The sequence below is a fragment of the Phalangium opilio genome, unplaced genomic scaffold (genome assembly GCF_054372755.1).
Source record: "Phalangium opilio isolate 3A_F unplaced genomic scaffold, DU_Popi_V2 ptg000089l_1, whole genome shotgun sequence".
NCBI lineage: Eukaryota > Metazoa > Arthropoda > Arachnida > Opiliones > Phalangiidae > Phalangium > Phalangium opilio.
This window is the reverse complement of record NW_028324194.1, coordinates 3,426,846-3,443,354: the sequence shown is the minus strand read 5'-3', so window position 1 is coordinate 3,443,354 and position 16,509 is coordinate 3,426,846. Positions and strand designations below refer to the sequence as shown.

At 43.9% G+C, this 16,509-nt stretch overlaps 1 protein-coding gene across 5 annotated transcripts in view; it reads left to right on the top strand.

The window, feature by feature from the left end:
- The first annotated feature begins 1,777 nt into the window (after window positions 1–1,777).
- The window catches only part of LOC149647030 (uncharacterized), a 75,112-nt gene continuing 60,380 nt past the window's right edge, over window positions 1,778–16,509 (top strand). The window contains exons 1-7 of one of the 5 annotated variants that reach the window (XM_089849877.1): window positions 1,778–1,916; window positions 2,036–2,365; window positions 4,728–4,927; window positions 7,873–8,072; window positions 10,637–10,792; window positions 11,623–11,730; window positions 13,937–15,415. In XM_089849877.1, the coding sequence (XP_089706003.1) occupies window positions 2,213–2,365; window positions 4,728–4,927; window positions 7,873–8,072; window positions 10,637–10,792; window positions 11,623–11,730; window positions 13,937–15,415 (2,296 nt within the window). In that variant the 5' untranslated portion in view covers window positions 1,778–1,916; window positions 2,036–2,212. Of the gene's footprint in view, window positions 2,366–4,727; window positions 4,928–7,872; window positions 8,073–10,636; window positions 10,793–11,622; window positions 11,731–13,936; window positions 15,416–16,509 lie in introns of all 5 variants that reach the window. The other 4 variants (XM_089849879.1, XM_089849878.1, XM_089849880.1 and 1 more) reach the window with 4 other exon arrangements.

The following is a 16,509-nucleotide window of genomic DNA, read 5'->3' as shown; positions in this document are numbered from 1 at the left end:
TTTTGTTCGCGCTATTAAGGGTTATGGGCAATCATTTTAGCACTGTTAAAGGTAGCGCATCGAGGGGCTACGCACTATTAAGGGTTATTTGCAATCGTTTTAGCCCTGTTAGAGGTATCGCATCGAAGGGCTACTCACTATTAAGGGTTATTTGCAATCGTTTTAGCACTGTTAGAGGTATCGCATCGAAGGGCTACCCACTATTAAGGGTTATTTGCAATCGGTTTAGCACTGTTAACGGTATCGCATCGAGGGGTATTAAGGTTTATGGGAAACCATTTTAGCACTGTTAAAGGTAGCCCATCGAGGGCTACTCACCATTAAGGGTTATGAGCAATCATTTTAGCACTAGGTATCGCTTCGAGGGGCTATTCACTCAACCTTTTTATTTGAGCTATTAGGGGTTATGGGCAATCATTTTAGCATTGTTAAAGGTAGCGCATCGAGGGAATATTCATTTATATATAATGTGCGCCTTAACGATGTGACTACTTTGAGCCTTTTCGATGTAACTAAGATGCAAGAGGTAAAGACACTTGTGTAATACTTTGTCTTCGATCTCGCTTTTCGGCGCCTGCGCTGTAGTCGTTTTGGGTTCACAGAGTGCGCAGAGACGACTATGGATCAACCCCCTTGTATGTCCCTATACTTAGGGTTGTCTACCCCCTTGTATGTCCCTATAGAGAAGTCTCAGTTATGACGTCAATGTTTTGATAAAACGTCACGAGATTAACTTTGGCACTGGGCGGCCAATTTTGGTACCTCTTTGGTTCTATGGGAAAATAGCATGGATGACGTTACACTTAGGCTTCTGAAATATCTCTTTGGGTTGTCTACCTCCGTGTATGTCCTTATACTTAGGGTTGTCTACCCCCTTGTATGTCCCTATACTTAGGGTTTTCTACCAAAGAGAATATAGGGGAGGAGTGGAAGGAATGCCTCAACTTGTTGCCCCTTTTTCCTGGTACAGGGCGACTTCCGCTAAGCAAAATTAAACGGGTCGGAAGCTCTCATGCACCAATATAGGAGTAACATCATTATTTGCGCTTGTGGAGCGGGGGAGCTTCCACTCCTCCCCTTTACTCTCTTTGTTTCAACCCCCTTTTTTACGTCGAAGAGTCTTATTATGAGCCCAGCCCTTGGACCATCTTGTTTCACTCGGCACTCAGCCCAAAGAGAATATAGGGGAGGAGTGGAAGGAATGCCTCAACATGTTGCCCCTTTTTCCTGGTACAGGGCGACTTCCGCTAAGCAAAATTAAACGGGCCGGAAGCTTTCATGCACCAATATAGGAGCAAGATCATTATTTGCGCTTGTGGAGCGGGGGAGCTTCCACTCCTCCCCTTTACTCTCTTTGCTCAGCCTCAGTCTGGGAAATAGGACACTTCCTCTGGTCCAAAATCAGTTTATAATTGCTCGGACTAGTTTTTTTAATTCGAGAAGTGGGGCTTATTAACTTTATAGTTTATTAATTGCAAATATAGGAGAACAAAAGCCTGGACCAGTTAATTATTTCGGTCCCTAGGCCAGGGGATCACTCAGGGGCGTGCCAACATGAGCCAAAATGTTCTACTGGAGCGGGGGCAAAATTGCTGCCTAATGTTAAAGTCCCATATAGTTGAAAATTTGAGCGGGGGCCTTCGCCCCCGCTGCCCCCGTAGTTGGCACGCCCTTGGGATCACTGGTCTCAAGAACCAATTTAAAAAATATCCTTATTTCCCAGACTAGTATTGCGTGTGGATTCGGAAAATGTAAATTTCAGCAAACAGAACTGAACTAAACTGTACAGTTTGGCGATCATACTTGTGCGTGTTACGTCTTTTTATCTCTTTATCTGAAAAATAAACATTAAAATAAGGAAATATTAAGGAGTTTTAATTCATTTTAGAAGTAAATGAATGAGATTTTAATGAAAAGTAAGAGTACCATGAGTTTACATCATTTAAACCGAAATTTAGCTAATAATTTAATCTATATATTTGAAGTTTAGACCTGTAGATTTAATTAAGCCTTGGCCTCATATATTTCTGGCTAGGTAATAAACATTGCAATTAACGCATTAATGTATCGGATTGTGTTGTAATTGTAATAACTGAAGCGACGGCTTCGTGCTGCCTGTAAAATGGCTCTTGTGACGTGGAACTGCGAGTTTCTATTTAAGAAATACGCGCTATAGCAGCAAATTGTAACTGAAGCTGGACTGGAGTGAGTAATGGGTTCCCAAACATTTGAGATCCTACGTCAAGGGATATGGGCGTCTTTCACCGGAGGATGGTTCTACGATCCCGAATTGGATCATTTTGGGAACGTTTTCCATCTCTACTTGTGGCTATTTCTTCTTTGTCTTCCATTCGCACTTTATATGGTAAGTATATAAGAGAGAAGTGCCAAGTTTAGTATAGTACAGGTTGCCAGAACTTCTTAGTTTGCCAATAGGGAGCTAATAGTTCTGACCCTGAAACGTCACACCCTTCTATCTCTTACTGGAGTTTCATCCCCCCTAATGGTTGGAAACAGTATTCTACGCGCAAAAATGCCAACCAGAGAGGGGCTGCGTGACGTCAGACTATCTCTTCCCCCTAGACAGTTGTTAGCTCCCTATAGGGGCTTAATAAAGAACAGTGGTTGATCATATGATTTTTTTGAATAAGGAAACTGACCCATCCCACTGTGAAAACACGGTAAACCCGGTTAGGAAACGTAGACACTATTTGCACATAAAAAAGAACGTGTATTTGAACCCCCTAGCTACACGAACGATTCATGGTACAAGTCATCATCTAAGGGCAAGGGTAGACTCTAACAGTCAATAGTGCTTAGTAAAATTAGTGGTATGGCTGAAATAAAATTAAATAAATATAAATTAATAATAATTTATATTTAAACGCTGTGGGGTGGCGTAGCGGTTAGCGCTTTCGCCTCGCAGCAAGAGGATCCCGGGTTCGATCCCGGACTGTGGCACCGGGTGAAAACCTGGGAACAAATCCTTCTGCGTAGAGTTTGCAAGTTCTCTCCCCACTTGTTAAAGGAGTTTTCCTCCGCGGTTTAACCCGGTTTCTCCTTTCCATCAAAACTTGCAGAGGTTAACGGTAATAGTTAGTATAGGGCGCTGTCGGTTAGCTGTGGGGGCATAGGGGCTAGCCCCCTGCACCCCTCTATGCATTGTAAAGGGACCCACCTGTAAACAAGCCACAGGCTTAGTGTGGAAATCCCTTCTTAGACAAAAGCCTAGATTATTATTATTATTATTATATGGACTTTGCGGTTTCCCCTCCCTATAAACTTTACTGTCATGCTCGGACGCGGCTAGTGACGCCACATGATTGGCTGGTAGAGATAGACCCTAATTGACTATACCCCAAGTCCCCGCCTATTACCTAGATGGCGCTATCGACGTAACATGTCGCCGGTCTAGCTCCTTGCTCAAGCTAAGAGCATTAAACACAGATGGACTGGAAAAATTATAAGCTATACCAAATGTTCTTCGAATGTCATCGCCTGTCGTCGCCCCTAGCTGGAGAATCCCGAAACTTAATTCGACTCATAAGCCTTAAGTTATGGCTATGGTTTAAGTCGAAAAAGTTTCAATAATGGTCGGTACGGGGTCTCAAGAGGCGCTGCCCTAAAATAACCACGCGCCACCCGTATCTCCAATCCATCTGTGTTTAATGGTGGTCTTAAGCTCAAGCAAGGAGGATGTATAAGAAGGCCAGAGGGGAGGTTCAGATCAGAAAAAAGCGTGTAGTCCCCATTCATAAAACGGTACTGAGCTGTTCTCTGGTTACCATGGTTACCGCTACCCCCTCAATGCAAGAGAGCCTACATTCTCGCTCATGCCTTTCTAGGCTCCCTCCTATCCAACAACGATCACTTGACGCGCGTCGAAGTTGCGTGCAAGTGCATTGCGATAATTACCTTGCTTTTTACCTCGCCCATTTCCAGAAGCAGTCTCCCCTCTTATAAATCCTCCTTGGTTCAAGCATGTAATAGTCAGCTTTACTGTTTAGTAGAAGCTTGTCCTGGGTAGCTCAGCCAATGAGGAGTGAGTGACGTATCAAGCTCTCTGTTGATTTTTAGTGAAGCGTCATAAGCCCCTCCCCCCAATGCATTTACAGGGTTTGTACGGAACCTTTATAACCAGGATAAGTCGGGGATATGGAAAATAGGGGAATAAGTCAGGGATTTAAAAGTTTTTCCTATAAAGTCAGGGATATGTCAGGAATTTCTTTTGGTATATCAAACCATGCTTCGAGCAATGCTAAATATGTGCCAGGTGCAATTATGAAGTGGGCTCTGGTAAAGACCTTAAAATGGTCAGGGATATTGCGAAAATTTGGTCAGGGATAACCTGGAAAAGTCAGGGATTTTAAATGTAAAAATTTCGTACGAACCCAGATTTAGTTTTACCATATGTTCATAAGATATGTACTATAAGTCTGTCACTGGTTACAAACTGGAGCTTGTCATGAAGTGAGTGAGGGAGGTCATAGATTGAGGGTAAAGCGACGCCTGGTGATTTGAGGCGCTGTCAAAGGCTTAGTACAGACTAAATAGGACTAGATGGACTGCAAAAGCGTGTGTAGCCCGTTCTCGCTTGACTTTGAGTATGCACAGTTATATTAGTTCCCCATTAAAATAAGCCCTTCGTATGAAGAATTCGCCTATGCCTATTTTAACAAAGAAAAAAATGTTAGTTATACTTATAAACCCTTTTTTTTATATTTCAGTGTTTTTCGGAAGCAATTTTAGCATGGACACTGTATTGTTTGACTGTGGGCGTGGTGTTTGTTACGCTGAAAGTAACGAACCTTCGCCTCCACAAGATGTTCGATTCTGGTGAGAAGGTTGAGGAGACTAACAGCATTGACGAATCAGGAAGACTCGAAGAAAGACACCCTGACATCAGCCTCAATCCCAATCAACGCGAGTAAGTAAACCATTTTTGAAATCTAGGCACAATTCCCTCGGATAAGGCATGTGCCGTAGTTTTTAACCTTTTCCTGGACTAAGGACAGTTTTTCAGCTGACCTCACTGCTAGTTTTCATTAGAGATTGATAAAATTGTGAAATTAGTATGATATGTCATGTAAAAGCAAAGTACAACGTAACGCTATTGGTGGAGTGAAGAAGGACTAAAAGGAAAGCACTATTTCAGTGACTAAGCTCGCGAGTCGTAGTGGCTCGATGACTGAGAAATAAGGCAGTGGCCCTGGACAAGTGTCTGTCCACTTTAAATATTATCTGGACCAGTTTAAAAATGCTTGGGGGTCTGCCGGCGCTACAGCAGTGTTGGGTTGCATGGTCTTTATGGACTTGAAGAAAAGCTCGCTGTTCTGTCTATCCAGACGTGCTCTTGCGCAAATTGCGCAACTACGTTCTCTAGGGCCAGCTACTACCGTGTAGAGACCTAGCTTTGCACGTGCTAAAAGCTGAGGCTGGAACAGAGTGCATATCGAATAATGGGACGTCGTAGACAGGAAGTTGCCTATACTATATATTGATAACATATTCCCTTACGCGCGTACTTAATCCATGGTACTACTGTCCTTCATTTTCAGTATCAACACAAAACAATGATCCACTAATCCTACACAACGTAGCGAAGTTTATTCCTTCCAAAATAATTCACTCTATAGATGGTTTTCACACATGATGGAGGATTCATACCATTTACACCAGGAGGCCAGGCTACCTGGAGGACAAAAACCGTCTACTGTTTCTGTCCTCCAGGTAGCTGGGCCTCCTGGCGGACAAAAACCCGTCTGCTTTTGTCCTCCAGGTAGCCCGGCCTCTTGGAGAACAAAAACCCGTCTGCTTTTGTCCTCCAGGTAGCCCGGCCTCCTGGCGGACAAAAACCCGTCTGCTTTTGTCCTCCAGGTAGCCCGGCCTCCTGGGGAACAAAAACCCGTCTGCTTTTGTCCTCCAGGTAGCCCGGCCTCCTGGAGAACAAAAACCCGTCTGCTTTTGTCCTCCAGGTAGCCCGGCCTCCTGGAGAACAAAAACCCGTCTGCTTTTGTCCTCCAGGTAGCCCGGCCTCCTGGAGAACAAAAAACCCGTCTGCTTTTGTCCTCCAGGTAGCCCGGCCTCCTGGAGAACAAAAACCCGTCTGCTTTTGTCCTCCAGGTAGCCCGGCCTCCTGGAGAACAAAAACCCGTCTGCTTTTGTCCTCCAGGTAGCCCGGCCTCCTGGAGAACAAAAACCCGTCTGCTTTTGTCCTCCAGGTAGCCCGGCCTCCTGGAGGACAAAAAACCCGTCTGCTTTTGTCCTCCAGGTAGCCCGGCCTCCTGGAGAACAAAAAACCCGTCTGCTTTTGTCCTCCAGGTAGCCCGGCCTCCTGGAGAACAAAAACCCGTCTGCTTTTGTCCTCCAGGTAGCCCGGCCTCCTGGAGAACAAAAACCCGTCTGCTTTTGTCCTCCAGGTAGCCCGGCCTCCTGGAGAACAAAAACCCGTCTGCTTTTGTCCTCCAGGTAGCCCGGCCTCCTGGAGGACAAAAAACCCGTCTGCTTTTGTCCTCCAGGTAGCCCGGCCTCCTGGAGAACAAAAAACCCGTCTGCTTTTGTCCTCCAGGTAGCCCGGCCTCCTGGAGAACAAAAACCCGTCTGCTTTTGTCCTCCAGGTAGCCCGGCCTCCTGGAGATCAAAAACCCGTCTGCTTTTGTCCTCCAGGTAGCCTGGCCTCCTGGAGGACAAAAAACCCGTCTGCTTTTGTCCTCCAGGTAGCCCGGCCTCCTGGAGAACAAAAAACCCGTCTGCTTTTGTCCTCCAGGTAGCCTGGCCTCCTGGAGAACAAAAACCCGTCTGCTTTTGTCCTCCAGGTAGCCCGGCCTCCTGGAGGACAAAAAACCCGTCTGCTTTTGTCCTCCAGGTAGCCCGGCCTCCTGGAGAACAAAAAACCCGTCTGCTTTTGTCCTCCAGGTAGCCCGGCCTCCTGGAGAACAAAAAACCCGTCTGCTTTTGTCCTCCAGGTAGCCCGGCCTCCTGGAGAACAAAAAACCCGTCTGCTTTTGTCCTCCAGGTAGCCCGGCCTCCTGGAGAACAAAAACCCGTCTGCTTTTGTCCTCCAGGTAGCCCGGCCTCCTGGAGAACAAAAACCCGTCTGCTTTTGTCCTCCAGGTAGCCCGGCCTCCTGGAGAACAAAAACCCGTCTGCTTTTGTCCTCCAGGTAGCCCGGCCTCCTGGAGGACAAAAAACCCGTCTGCTTTTGTCCTCCAGGTAGCCCGGCCTCCTGGAGAACAAAAAACCCGTCTGCTTTTGTCCTCCAGGTAGCCCGGCCTCCTGGAGAACAAAAACCCGTCTGCTTTTGTCCTCCAGGTAGCCCGGCCTCCTGGAGAACAAAAACCCGTCTGCTTTTGTCCTCCAGGTAGCCCGGCCTCCTGGAGAACAAAAAACCCGTCTGCTTTTGTCCTCCAGGTAGCCCGGCCTCCTGGAGAACAAAAACCCGTCTGCTTTTGTCCTCCAGGTAGCCCGGCCTCCTGGAGAACAAAAAACCCGTCTGCTTTTGTCCTCCAGGTAGCCCGGCCTCCTGGAGAACAAAAAACCCGTCTGCTTTTGTCCTCCAGGTAGCCCGGCCTCCTGGAGAACAAAAAACCCGTCTGCTTTTGTCCTCCAGGTAGCCCGGCCTCCTGGAGAACAAAAACCCGTCTGCTTTTGTCCTCCAGGTAGCCCGGCCTCCTGGAGAACAAAAACCCGTCTGCTTTTGTCCTCCAGGTAGCCCGGCCTCCTGGAGAACAAAAACCCGTCTGCTTTTGTCCTCCAGGTAGCCCGGCCTCCTGGTGTAAATGGTATGAATCCTCCATGTGTGAAAACTATCTATTAAACTATAATATTTGTATATATTGTTCAATTTTTGATATCCGAACTGTGATATTTCAGTGATCCCGAACAAATTGAACTGTCAGTGCTGAACACTGGAATGCGGGAGGAAGCGACGCCGCCTGTTCAGTGTAGTTCCAGGAATTCTTTCGCGGAAGGTCCAAGCAGCAAACGAGGTATTCCCCATGTGGATTCCATGGAATTATTAACTAGGTTTATAAATTCGGAACTGAATTCCCAGCAGTGTGGAAGTACCATAGGTAAGAACCGTAATGGCCGCCCCGCCCAACCCCCCTTGGTACGTGGTTAGCTGACGTAAATTACTCTTCTTCCAAATTGGCCTTATTCCTGATCAACGCCACCGAGGCGTAGCGGCGACTTTTGGAACTATAATAATACTGTAGCCAATTAGAGGTGGCCCTGGAGTCGATGTACTCTCATGGAGATCCGTTATTTTCTATGCTTCGATTATTACCGCTTCAACTTCAAAAAACATGTTTTAACTAATTATAATAATAATAATAATAATAATAATAATAATAATAATAATAATCTAAGCTTGGTCTAGGAAGGGATGTCCACACTAAGTCAACTCGCGACTTATTTACAGTTGGGTCCCTTTACAATGCATAGAGGGGTGCAGGGGGCTAGCCCCTATGCCCCACAGCTAACCTACAGCGCCCTATACTAACTATTACCGTTAACCTCTGCAAGTTTTGATGGAAAGGAGAAACCGGGTTAGATCGCGGAGGAAAACTCCCTTTAACAAGCGGGGAGAGAACTTGCAAACTCTACGCAGAAGGATTTCTTCCCAGGTTTTCACCCAGTGCCACAGTCCGGGATTCCACCCGGGATCCTCTTGCTGCGTGGCGAAAGCGCTAACCGCTACGCCACCCCACCTAACCTAATAATCTCCAAATAGACCAAAATCGAATGAAAACTTACTCCGAAAGTCTTATTTCATAATATTAGACAGAATAAGAAAGGTAAACCATATCGCTTGTTAAGCCTTGGCTATTCACATGACTCAGAAAGATCAACAAAACATAGAAAAATAACAGATCTCCATCAGAGTACATCGACTCCAGCGCCACCTGTAATTGGCTACCGTATTATTATAGTTCCAAAAGTCGCCGCTACGCCTCGGTGGCGCTGATCAGGAATAAGACCAATTCACAGTATTTTTTCTTTTACGTTTCTGAGATGGCTGCAGCTTGAAACTCAAAATGATGGGTTTTTTAGTTATTTATTTATTTATTTATTTATTTTATGTTCTCGTAGACCACCATACCTTCCCATAATGCTTATGGAAAGCTGTTAAGGGAATTTTCAGTTTTATTTTTTTAATCGGAAAGTTCCGGTAACGTAACATTATACCTTAAAAGAACCGCTGCTTTATAATAGGAATAAATATAAAAGGAATTAAATATTAAAATTAAAATAAATTATCTCTTATTACAATATGATAATTAGTACATTTAATTAGTCTTAAAAACATCAAGGACTACTGCGCCAACCGCCATTGGTTTAGTGACGTCTGCTAGCCCCTCTTTCTTACCTCTTACCTCTCTCAACCTGTGAGAATTCAACCAATCCCGTGGGGGTAAGTGGTTTGATTTAGCAGACGCCATCATTGAGTTGAGAAAATTACCACTAGAGTGGCCTTTCATCCGCTAGAATAAAAGACCCAATTAACTATATTACTCGCTTGTAGCGCCATCCCGATGCAACCACGGGAACTAAAAGAAAACGCGGGAAATTTGAATGATTTCAAGAATAAGTGGATTTATACATTTCTTATGCTAGGCCTCGAGATGGGGACACTATAGCGTGATAAACTCGGTAGCTGTCCGTCCGCCCCGATGTTTTTAAGAGTGTCCCACGTACCCCAATAGGCAGGTTAACGCAAAGGCCACTCTATGGAACTTTTCTCAACTCAATGGACGCCACTAAACCAATAGCGGATGGCGCAGTAGTCCTTGATTGTTTTTAAGACTAATTAAATGCTAATTATCTTGAAATTAGCTGTTATTCCCGCGGCGGCGCTCGCATTTAATTTGAACTTCCATCAAAATGATATAAAGATTGGGTAGATTTTACTGATGACTGATATTTTTGTAGCACCCTAGGTGCGAAGGCACTCGGCGTTGCCCGTCAGCCCGTCGGGATGCATTTTTTATTACTTTCCATGCGGACATTATTCCATTGAGAAACGTTTTTAAGTTTTTGGCCGCCATTTAAAAAGAAGGCAACAAATCGAACCCGAAAGACCATTTAGCCCGCCTATAGGTTATAGGAAACCAGTGTACTAAGTATCTGTGAAATCGGTTGAAACGCGCGGACTTTGTTGCATAGAGAAGAGTTTTTACGTTTCTGGGCGCCATTTTTTAAGATGGTGGCGGATTGGAAAAATCTTTCTTAGTACGCGCCTACTACTTATGAGTAACGTTCCTACAAATTTTCAGCCTTTTAGGGCAAGCGGTTTGGGCTGGGCGTTGATTATCAGTCAGTCAGTCAGTCAGTCAATCAGTCAGTCAGGACTTTGATTTATATAGATATAGATTATTTATTATTCTTTAAATATTTGATTCCTTTTAAAGGCCGTTCTTTTAACGATGTATTGTTATGTTAGTTAAACTTTTCCTTTAAATTTTACTCGGCAATCGAGCACTGGTTTAATTTTTATTCTTAATTGCCCCCGACACTGTAAAAAGTATTTTTCCGATGAATCTTAATTGAACCTATTTAAATGAACATTAAAGTATTCTAGTTCAAGTATTTTTTATTTCCATTTTTTTTTTTTTTTTTTTTTTTTTTTCGTTAGACTTGCAGGTTGATGTCCATCATCGAGACAGTTCCGGAAGTTCAGGAACTGATTCAGGTCAAATGAACAGTGAAAATAGTAACCAATCTAAATCTACCGCTAATGCCAAAAGAGAAAGCCTTTCTTCAAGTTTTGTTATGGAAGTTTTGCAACAAGGTAGAAACCGTTTTATTTGCTAGCCTTGAACTCTTACAGGGTTCATACAAACCTGGGAAACAGGGAAATAAATAGTTGACAAAAACTTCAGGGAAATTTATAATTTTTAGTGAAATTCAGGGAAAACTCAGGGAAATTTGCGTCAAACAGGGGCTGAGTAATTAAGCAAAATGTTCGCAAACATACCCTCCATAGGATTAACATTACACTATACTTTGGGGGCTCATAACTCTGGTTATATAAGAGATATGGGGATGTCCTTTGATTATGTTATAGTCCAATTTGTCCCCCATCCAACCATACTGAAAACGTAGGGCTACGACAAACAGGGGCCGAGTAATTAAGCAAAATGTTCACTTAAACATTCCCTCCATAGGATTAACATTACACTATACTTTGGAGGCTCATAACTCTGGTTATATTATAGATACGGGGATGCCCTTTGAGTATGTTATGGTCCAATTTGACCCCCATCCAACCATACTAAAAACGTAGGGCTACGACAAACAGGGGCCGAGTAATTAAGAACATACCCTCCATAGGATTAACATTACACTATACTTGGAGGCTCATAACTCTGGTTCTACTAGAGATAAGGGGATGTCCTTTGATTATGTTATAGTCCAATTTGCCCCCCCCCTCCTTCGTTAACATTTGCTCCATAGGATACTCCATATACGGGAAAAACCTGGAAAATTCAGGGAAGTATATGAAGGAAAAACCTGGAAATCTCAGGGAAATTTGTTTTCCAAAAGTTGTATGAACCCTGATCTTACTGGGTTGGTATTTTATTGGTCCTTTTTTACCATGTGATAAAAATTCTTGTTTAGTTAATGAACAAAATCGACACAACACTCGTGACAATGGATTGAGGAACGAGGAAGAGAATTTCCGGAGCCAAGCTGTACAACATCAGCCGAAAGAAGATGGGGATTCTGGTATGTTTCGTCAGGGATATTAGATGTTTTAAGAGGGATTCGAAGGGAGAGGGAAATTGTTAAAGCGTTATCGCGAGGGGTCGGACGTTCGGCATTTTAGTGTACGGGATTTTGAGATTTCAAGATTTTGCCCCAGATTTTGAGATTCTGACTCAGATTTTAGAAATCTGGAAATCTAGTCCAAGATTTTAAGATTTCGGGATTTTCAATGAGATTTTCAGATTTTGAACGCGATTTTCAGATTTCAAAGAAGATTTCGAGATTTTGTTCAGGATTTTCAGATTTTGAAGGAGATTTCGGGCTTTGGAACAAGATTTTCAGATTTTGTAGGAGATTTTCAGATTTTGTTGGAGATTTTCAGATTTTGAAGGAGATTTTCAGATTTTGAAGGAGATTTTCAGATTTCGAGGAGATTTTCAGATTTCGAGGAGATTTTCAGATTTCGAGGAGATTTTCAGATTTCGAGGAGATTTTCAGATTTCGAGGAGATTTTCAGATTTCGAGGAGATTTTCAGATTTCGAGGAGATTTTCAGATTTCGAGGAGATTTTCGGATTTCGAGGAGATTTTCGGATTTCGAGGAGATTTTCGGATTTCGAGGAGATTTTCGGATTTCGAGGAGATTTTCGGATTTCGAGGAGATTTTCGGATTTCGAGGAGATTTTCAGATTTCGAGGAGATTTTCAGATTTTGATTTTAGGATGAGATTTTGGGATTTTTCGTTAAGATTTCGGGATTTCTAGATTTTAATGTGAGATTTCGGGATTTTTGGTGAAGATTTCGGGATTTCTAGATTTTAATGTGAGATTTCGGGATTTTTGGTGAAGATTTCGGGATTTTCAGATTTTAAAATAGGGATTTCGGGATTTTCAGATTTTAAGGTAGGGATTTTGGGATTTCTAGATTTTGACGTGAGATTTTAAAGTTTTCAGATTTTGACGTGAGATTTGAAGATTTTTAGATTTTGACGTGAGATTTCGGGATTTCGAGATTTTCGAGAGAGATTTTAAACAGATTTCAAACGAAGTGTACGGGATTTTGACAAACGTCCGACCCCTCGCGTTATCGGCTCGTCATGCGCAGTAGGGTCTACTACGGATTTGGAAAATGGGGAAGAAGGTCGTGATAAATCAGGGATTTCAGGGATTTCCTTTGGTATATCAAACTATGCTTCGAGCAATGCTAAATATGTGCCAGGTGTAATTGTGAATTGGGCTCTGGTAAACACGTGCTTCAAATGGTCAGGGATATTGGTGTCAAAATTTGGTCAGGGATTTTTAATATAAAAATTTCGTTCGAACCCTGCTACCGGATTTCTAGTTTTTAGTACCATTCAAGGACAGGGATGCGAAATCTGAGAGAAATAGTCTCGATAACTGTGGACCGGTTTAAGTCCGGTGGGACGCAAAAAAATGGGGGAGGAATACTCGGAATACGATTTCAATTTGTCCTTGAAAGGGGAAAAACAAGACGGCGCGCGTTTTAGACTCCCTTTAGCCCTCTGCCACAGATGTGTCGGAATGTACGTCTGAAGGCTGGAGCTGCTCGCCCCTTTTAAAGCAAAGCGCGGGTCACTTGGTCCCCCTACAAGTTTTCTTTCGATACGAACTCCAGTTTAAGTTGGCTAAGTCTAGTGGGCGGGATTTATAAGTCCCGCCCACAAATGCCTCTTGCCTTCGCCAAGTCAAAACTGGAGTCCGTAAATAATTGAACTCGTAGGGGTAGGGAACCACGTGACCCGCGCTTTGCTTTGCTTTAAAACATTTAATATCCCCGGTATCGTTACTTTGAGCTGACAAATAAGGATAGTGGGGTAGCGTAGCGGTTAGCGCTTTCGCCTCGCAGCAAGAGGATCCCGGGTGGGATCCCGGACTGTGGCACCGGGTGAAAATCTGGGAACAAATCCTTCTGCGTAGAGTTTGCAAGTTCTCTCCCCGCTTGTTAAAAGGAGTTTTCCTCCGCGGTCTAACCCTGTTTCTCCTTTCCATCAAAACTTGCAGAGGTTAACGGTAATAGTTAGTATGGGGCGCTGTCGGTTAGCTGTGGCATAGGGGCTAGCCCCCTGCACCCCTCTATGCACTGTAAACAAGCCAAAGGCTTAGTGTGGGAATCCCTTCATAGAAAAAGCTTGGATTATTATAGAAAGAGGGTCGCAGTTGAGGCTACGAAAAGGAATTTCGCTTATTAATTAAGTTTCTATCTTATAGCTTTTAGATCGGCCACAGACCCAGTTACCACCGCTTCGTCACTTTCAACTCTGATTCAACATCCAGCGGTCCCTGCTGGAACCGTTAGCAGCGCATCCGCTTACTTACCCGCCACAAGCGCCCTCAGCTTACCATCCAGTGCCAGTTCCGAGTTGCTGTTGAAAGGAACGGGCTCCGTCGAACTCGGGTTCATGTCTCAAGACCCTAGCGTCCGAGCGGCGGAATTGGCACGCGGCAAGAACAAATCTCAACAAAGAGGAAGTTTAGGTGACAGTATCGGTGGTGACCGGAACGAACAACGCGTGGTTAGAAGAGCGCGAAGTGAACTTGAAACGTGTCCCGAAAAACCCTCTCAATCGGTACCACCTTCGCACCCCGTTAGTCTCGAAATTATAAATAGGAGTAATAGCAGCGGAATCGGACTTACAGGTAGAATAGCCACTCAGACAAATCATAGGCCTAGTTTTGAAGCGGCTAGACCGTCTCTGGCCGAAGCCATTAAACCCATTGTCGAAATAAGCGATGAACAGCAAGGTGCCAGTAGCGGAGCTGAAAATGGAACCACGGTGTCTAGTAAACCGTTGTCCTTCAGAGCTCACCATCCTAATAACCAGCATATGTCTGCCAGTAGTAACAAGACTGGCGCTACAGCCAATACTGTATTACCCGTACAACCCCCACCCCCACCGCCGCCATCTTTGATACGTCATAAATCGGTGGACAGTTCGAAACCTACGGTTGAGTCTTCAGGCTCAACGTCTAATAACGCGTCTAAAACGCATGCCCGTACTTGGTCCGCTTATAGTAGACATTCAATCGGGGTTTCGGACGATACTGGGTTTAAAAGAACTTCCTCGGGGTTTCCGGTCTCGGAGGAAAAAGTTACGAAAGAATTGGATACTAGTAGTAGTAGCAGCGGTAGCAGTAATAGTGGTAGCGCGATTTTACCTCAACCAAGCCGGTTATCGTCGGTCAAATCCGAGGGCCGTAAGAGTTCCAGAACTCCTCCGAGGAAATACCGAGTCATTTCCGTCAATGCTCGGGATCAGAAGCTGTTGGAAAAAGATTTCGATCTCGCTCAAAGTCAAAGTCAAAGTAGCAGTAGTGACATCTCTTCTTTATCTAGCGAAACATTATCGATATCATTACCCGATAGCAATGATAGTTATTTTACTTTAGTCTATAGACCCTCCTCGACTCTGGTTCATTCTGGTGCTGCCGCTGCCACTGCCGCCGCAAGTAGGGCTGATAGAGCTGATAGCGAGAAGAGTATGGCCAGGCTGGCCCTGCCTTACCTTGTCTCGAATCAATCGCAGACCCAACCCAATCATGCTAGCCTACCGCTACAAGTTGACACGACCATAAACGAAGGCGTCGAACCTTGCAGGAAAAATCAAGGACAAATGCCCTCACCCGCTTTATCCGATGCCGTTGAAAATGGTTTTGAATGGCTCTTTCATGGTTCTACCGGAGGTGGAGGTTTGTTCTTTGAATAAATTTCTAGCTTGCCACAGTACCTGGAAAACCTGGGAAAGTCAGGGCCGAAAAGGTCAGGGTAAAGTCAGGGAATTTAAAAATGGGCCGAAAAGGTCAGGAAAAAGTCAGGGAATTTAAAAATGGGCCGAAAAGGTCAGGAAAAAGTAAGGGAATTTAAAAATGGGCCGAAAAGGTCAGGAAAAAGTAAGGGAATTTAAAAATGGGCCGAAAAGGTCAGGAAAAAGTCAGGGAATTTAAAAATGGGCCGAAAAGGTCAGGAAAAAGTCAGGGAATTTAAAAATGGGCCGAAAAGGTCAGGGAATAAGTCAGGGAATTTAAAAATGGGCCAAAAAGGTCAGGGAAAAGTCAGGGAATTTTAAAAATTTCAGCAAAGTCAGGGAATTTGATTTTAGTGGGTAAAATTTCTGGGGATAAGTCTTAACGCAGAGTGAACTCTAGAGCAATCCTTAAAAATGCTGTCTGGAATTGTTTTTATGTGAAGTAAATGCGCTCTAAAGAAGTCTCTTAGACTGTTATTTATAGTTAAAATGTTTCTTATTCATTTTGGTGCAACAAATACGTTGGAAAACTTAATGTAGATAGTTTATTTAATTATAAGCACATAAAACGTGCTGTAAACATTCACACTTTCGGCCTGAGGGAAAATCTCAGAAAAAGGTCAGGGAAAATCTCAGAAAAAGGTCAGGGAAAATCTCAGAAAAAGGTCAGGGAAAATCTCAGAAAAAGGTCAGGGAAAATCTCAGAAAAAGGTCAGGGAAAATCTCAGAAAAAGGTCAGGGAAAATCTCAGAAAATGGTCAGGGAAAATCTCAGAAAATGGTCAGGGAAAATCTCAGAAAAAGGTCAGGGAAAATCTCAGAAAAAGGTCAGGGAAAATCTCAGAAAATGTTCAGGGAAAATCTCAGAAAATGTTCAGGGAAAATCTCAGAAAATGGTCAGGGAAAATCTCAGAAAATGTTCAGGGAAAATCTCAGAAAATGGTCAGGGAAAATCTCAGAAAAAGGTCAGGGAAAATCTCAGAAAAAGGTCAGGGAAAATCTCAGAAAAAGGTCAGGGAAAATCTCAGAAAAAGGTCAG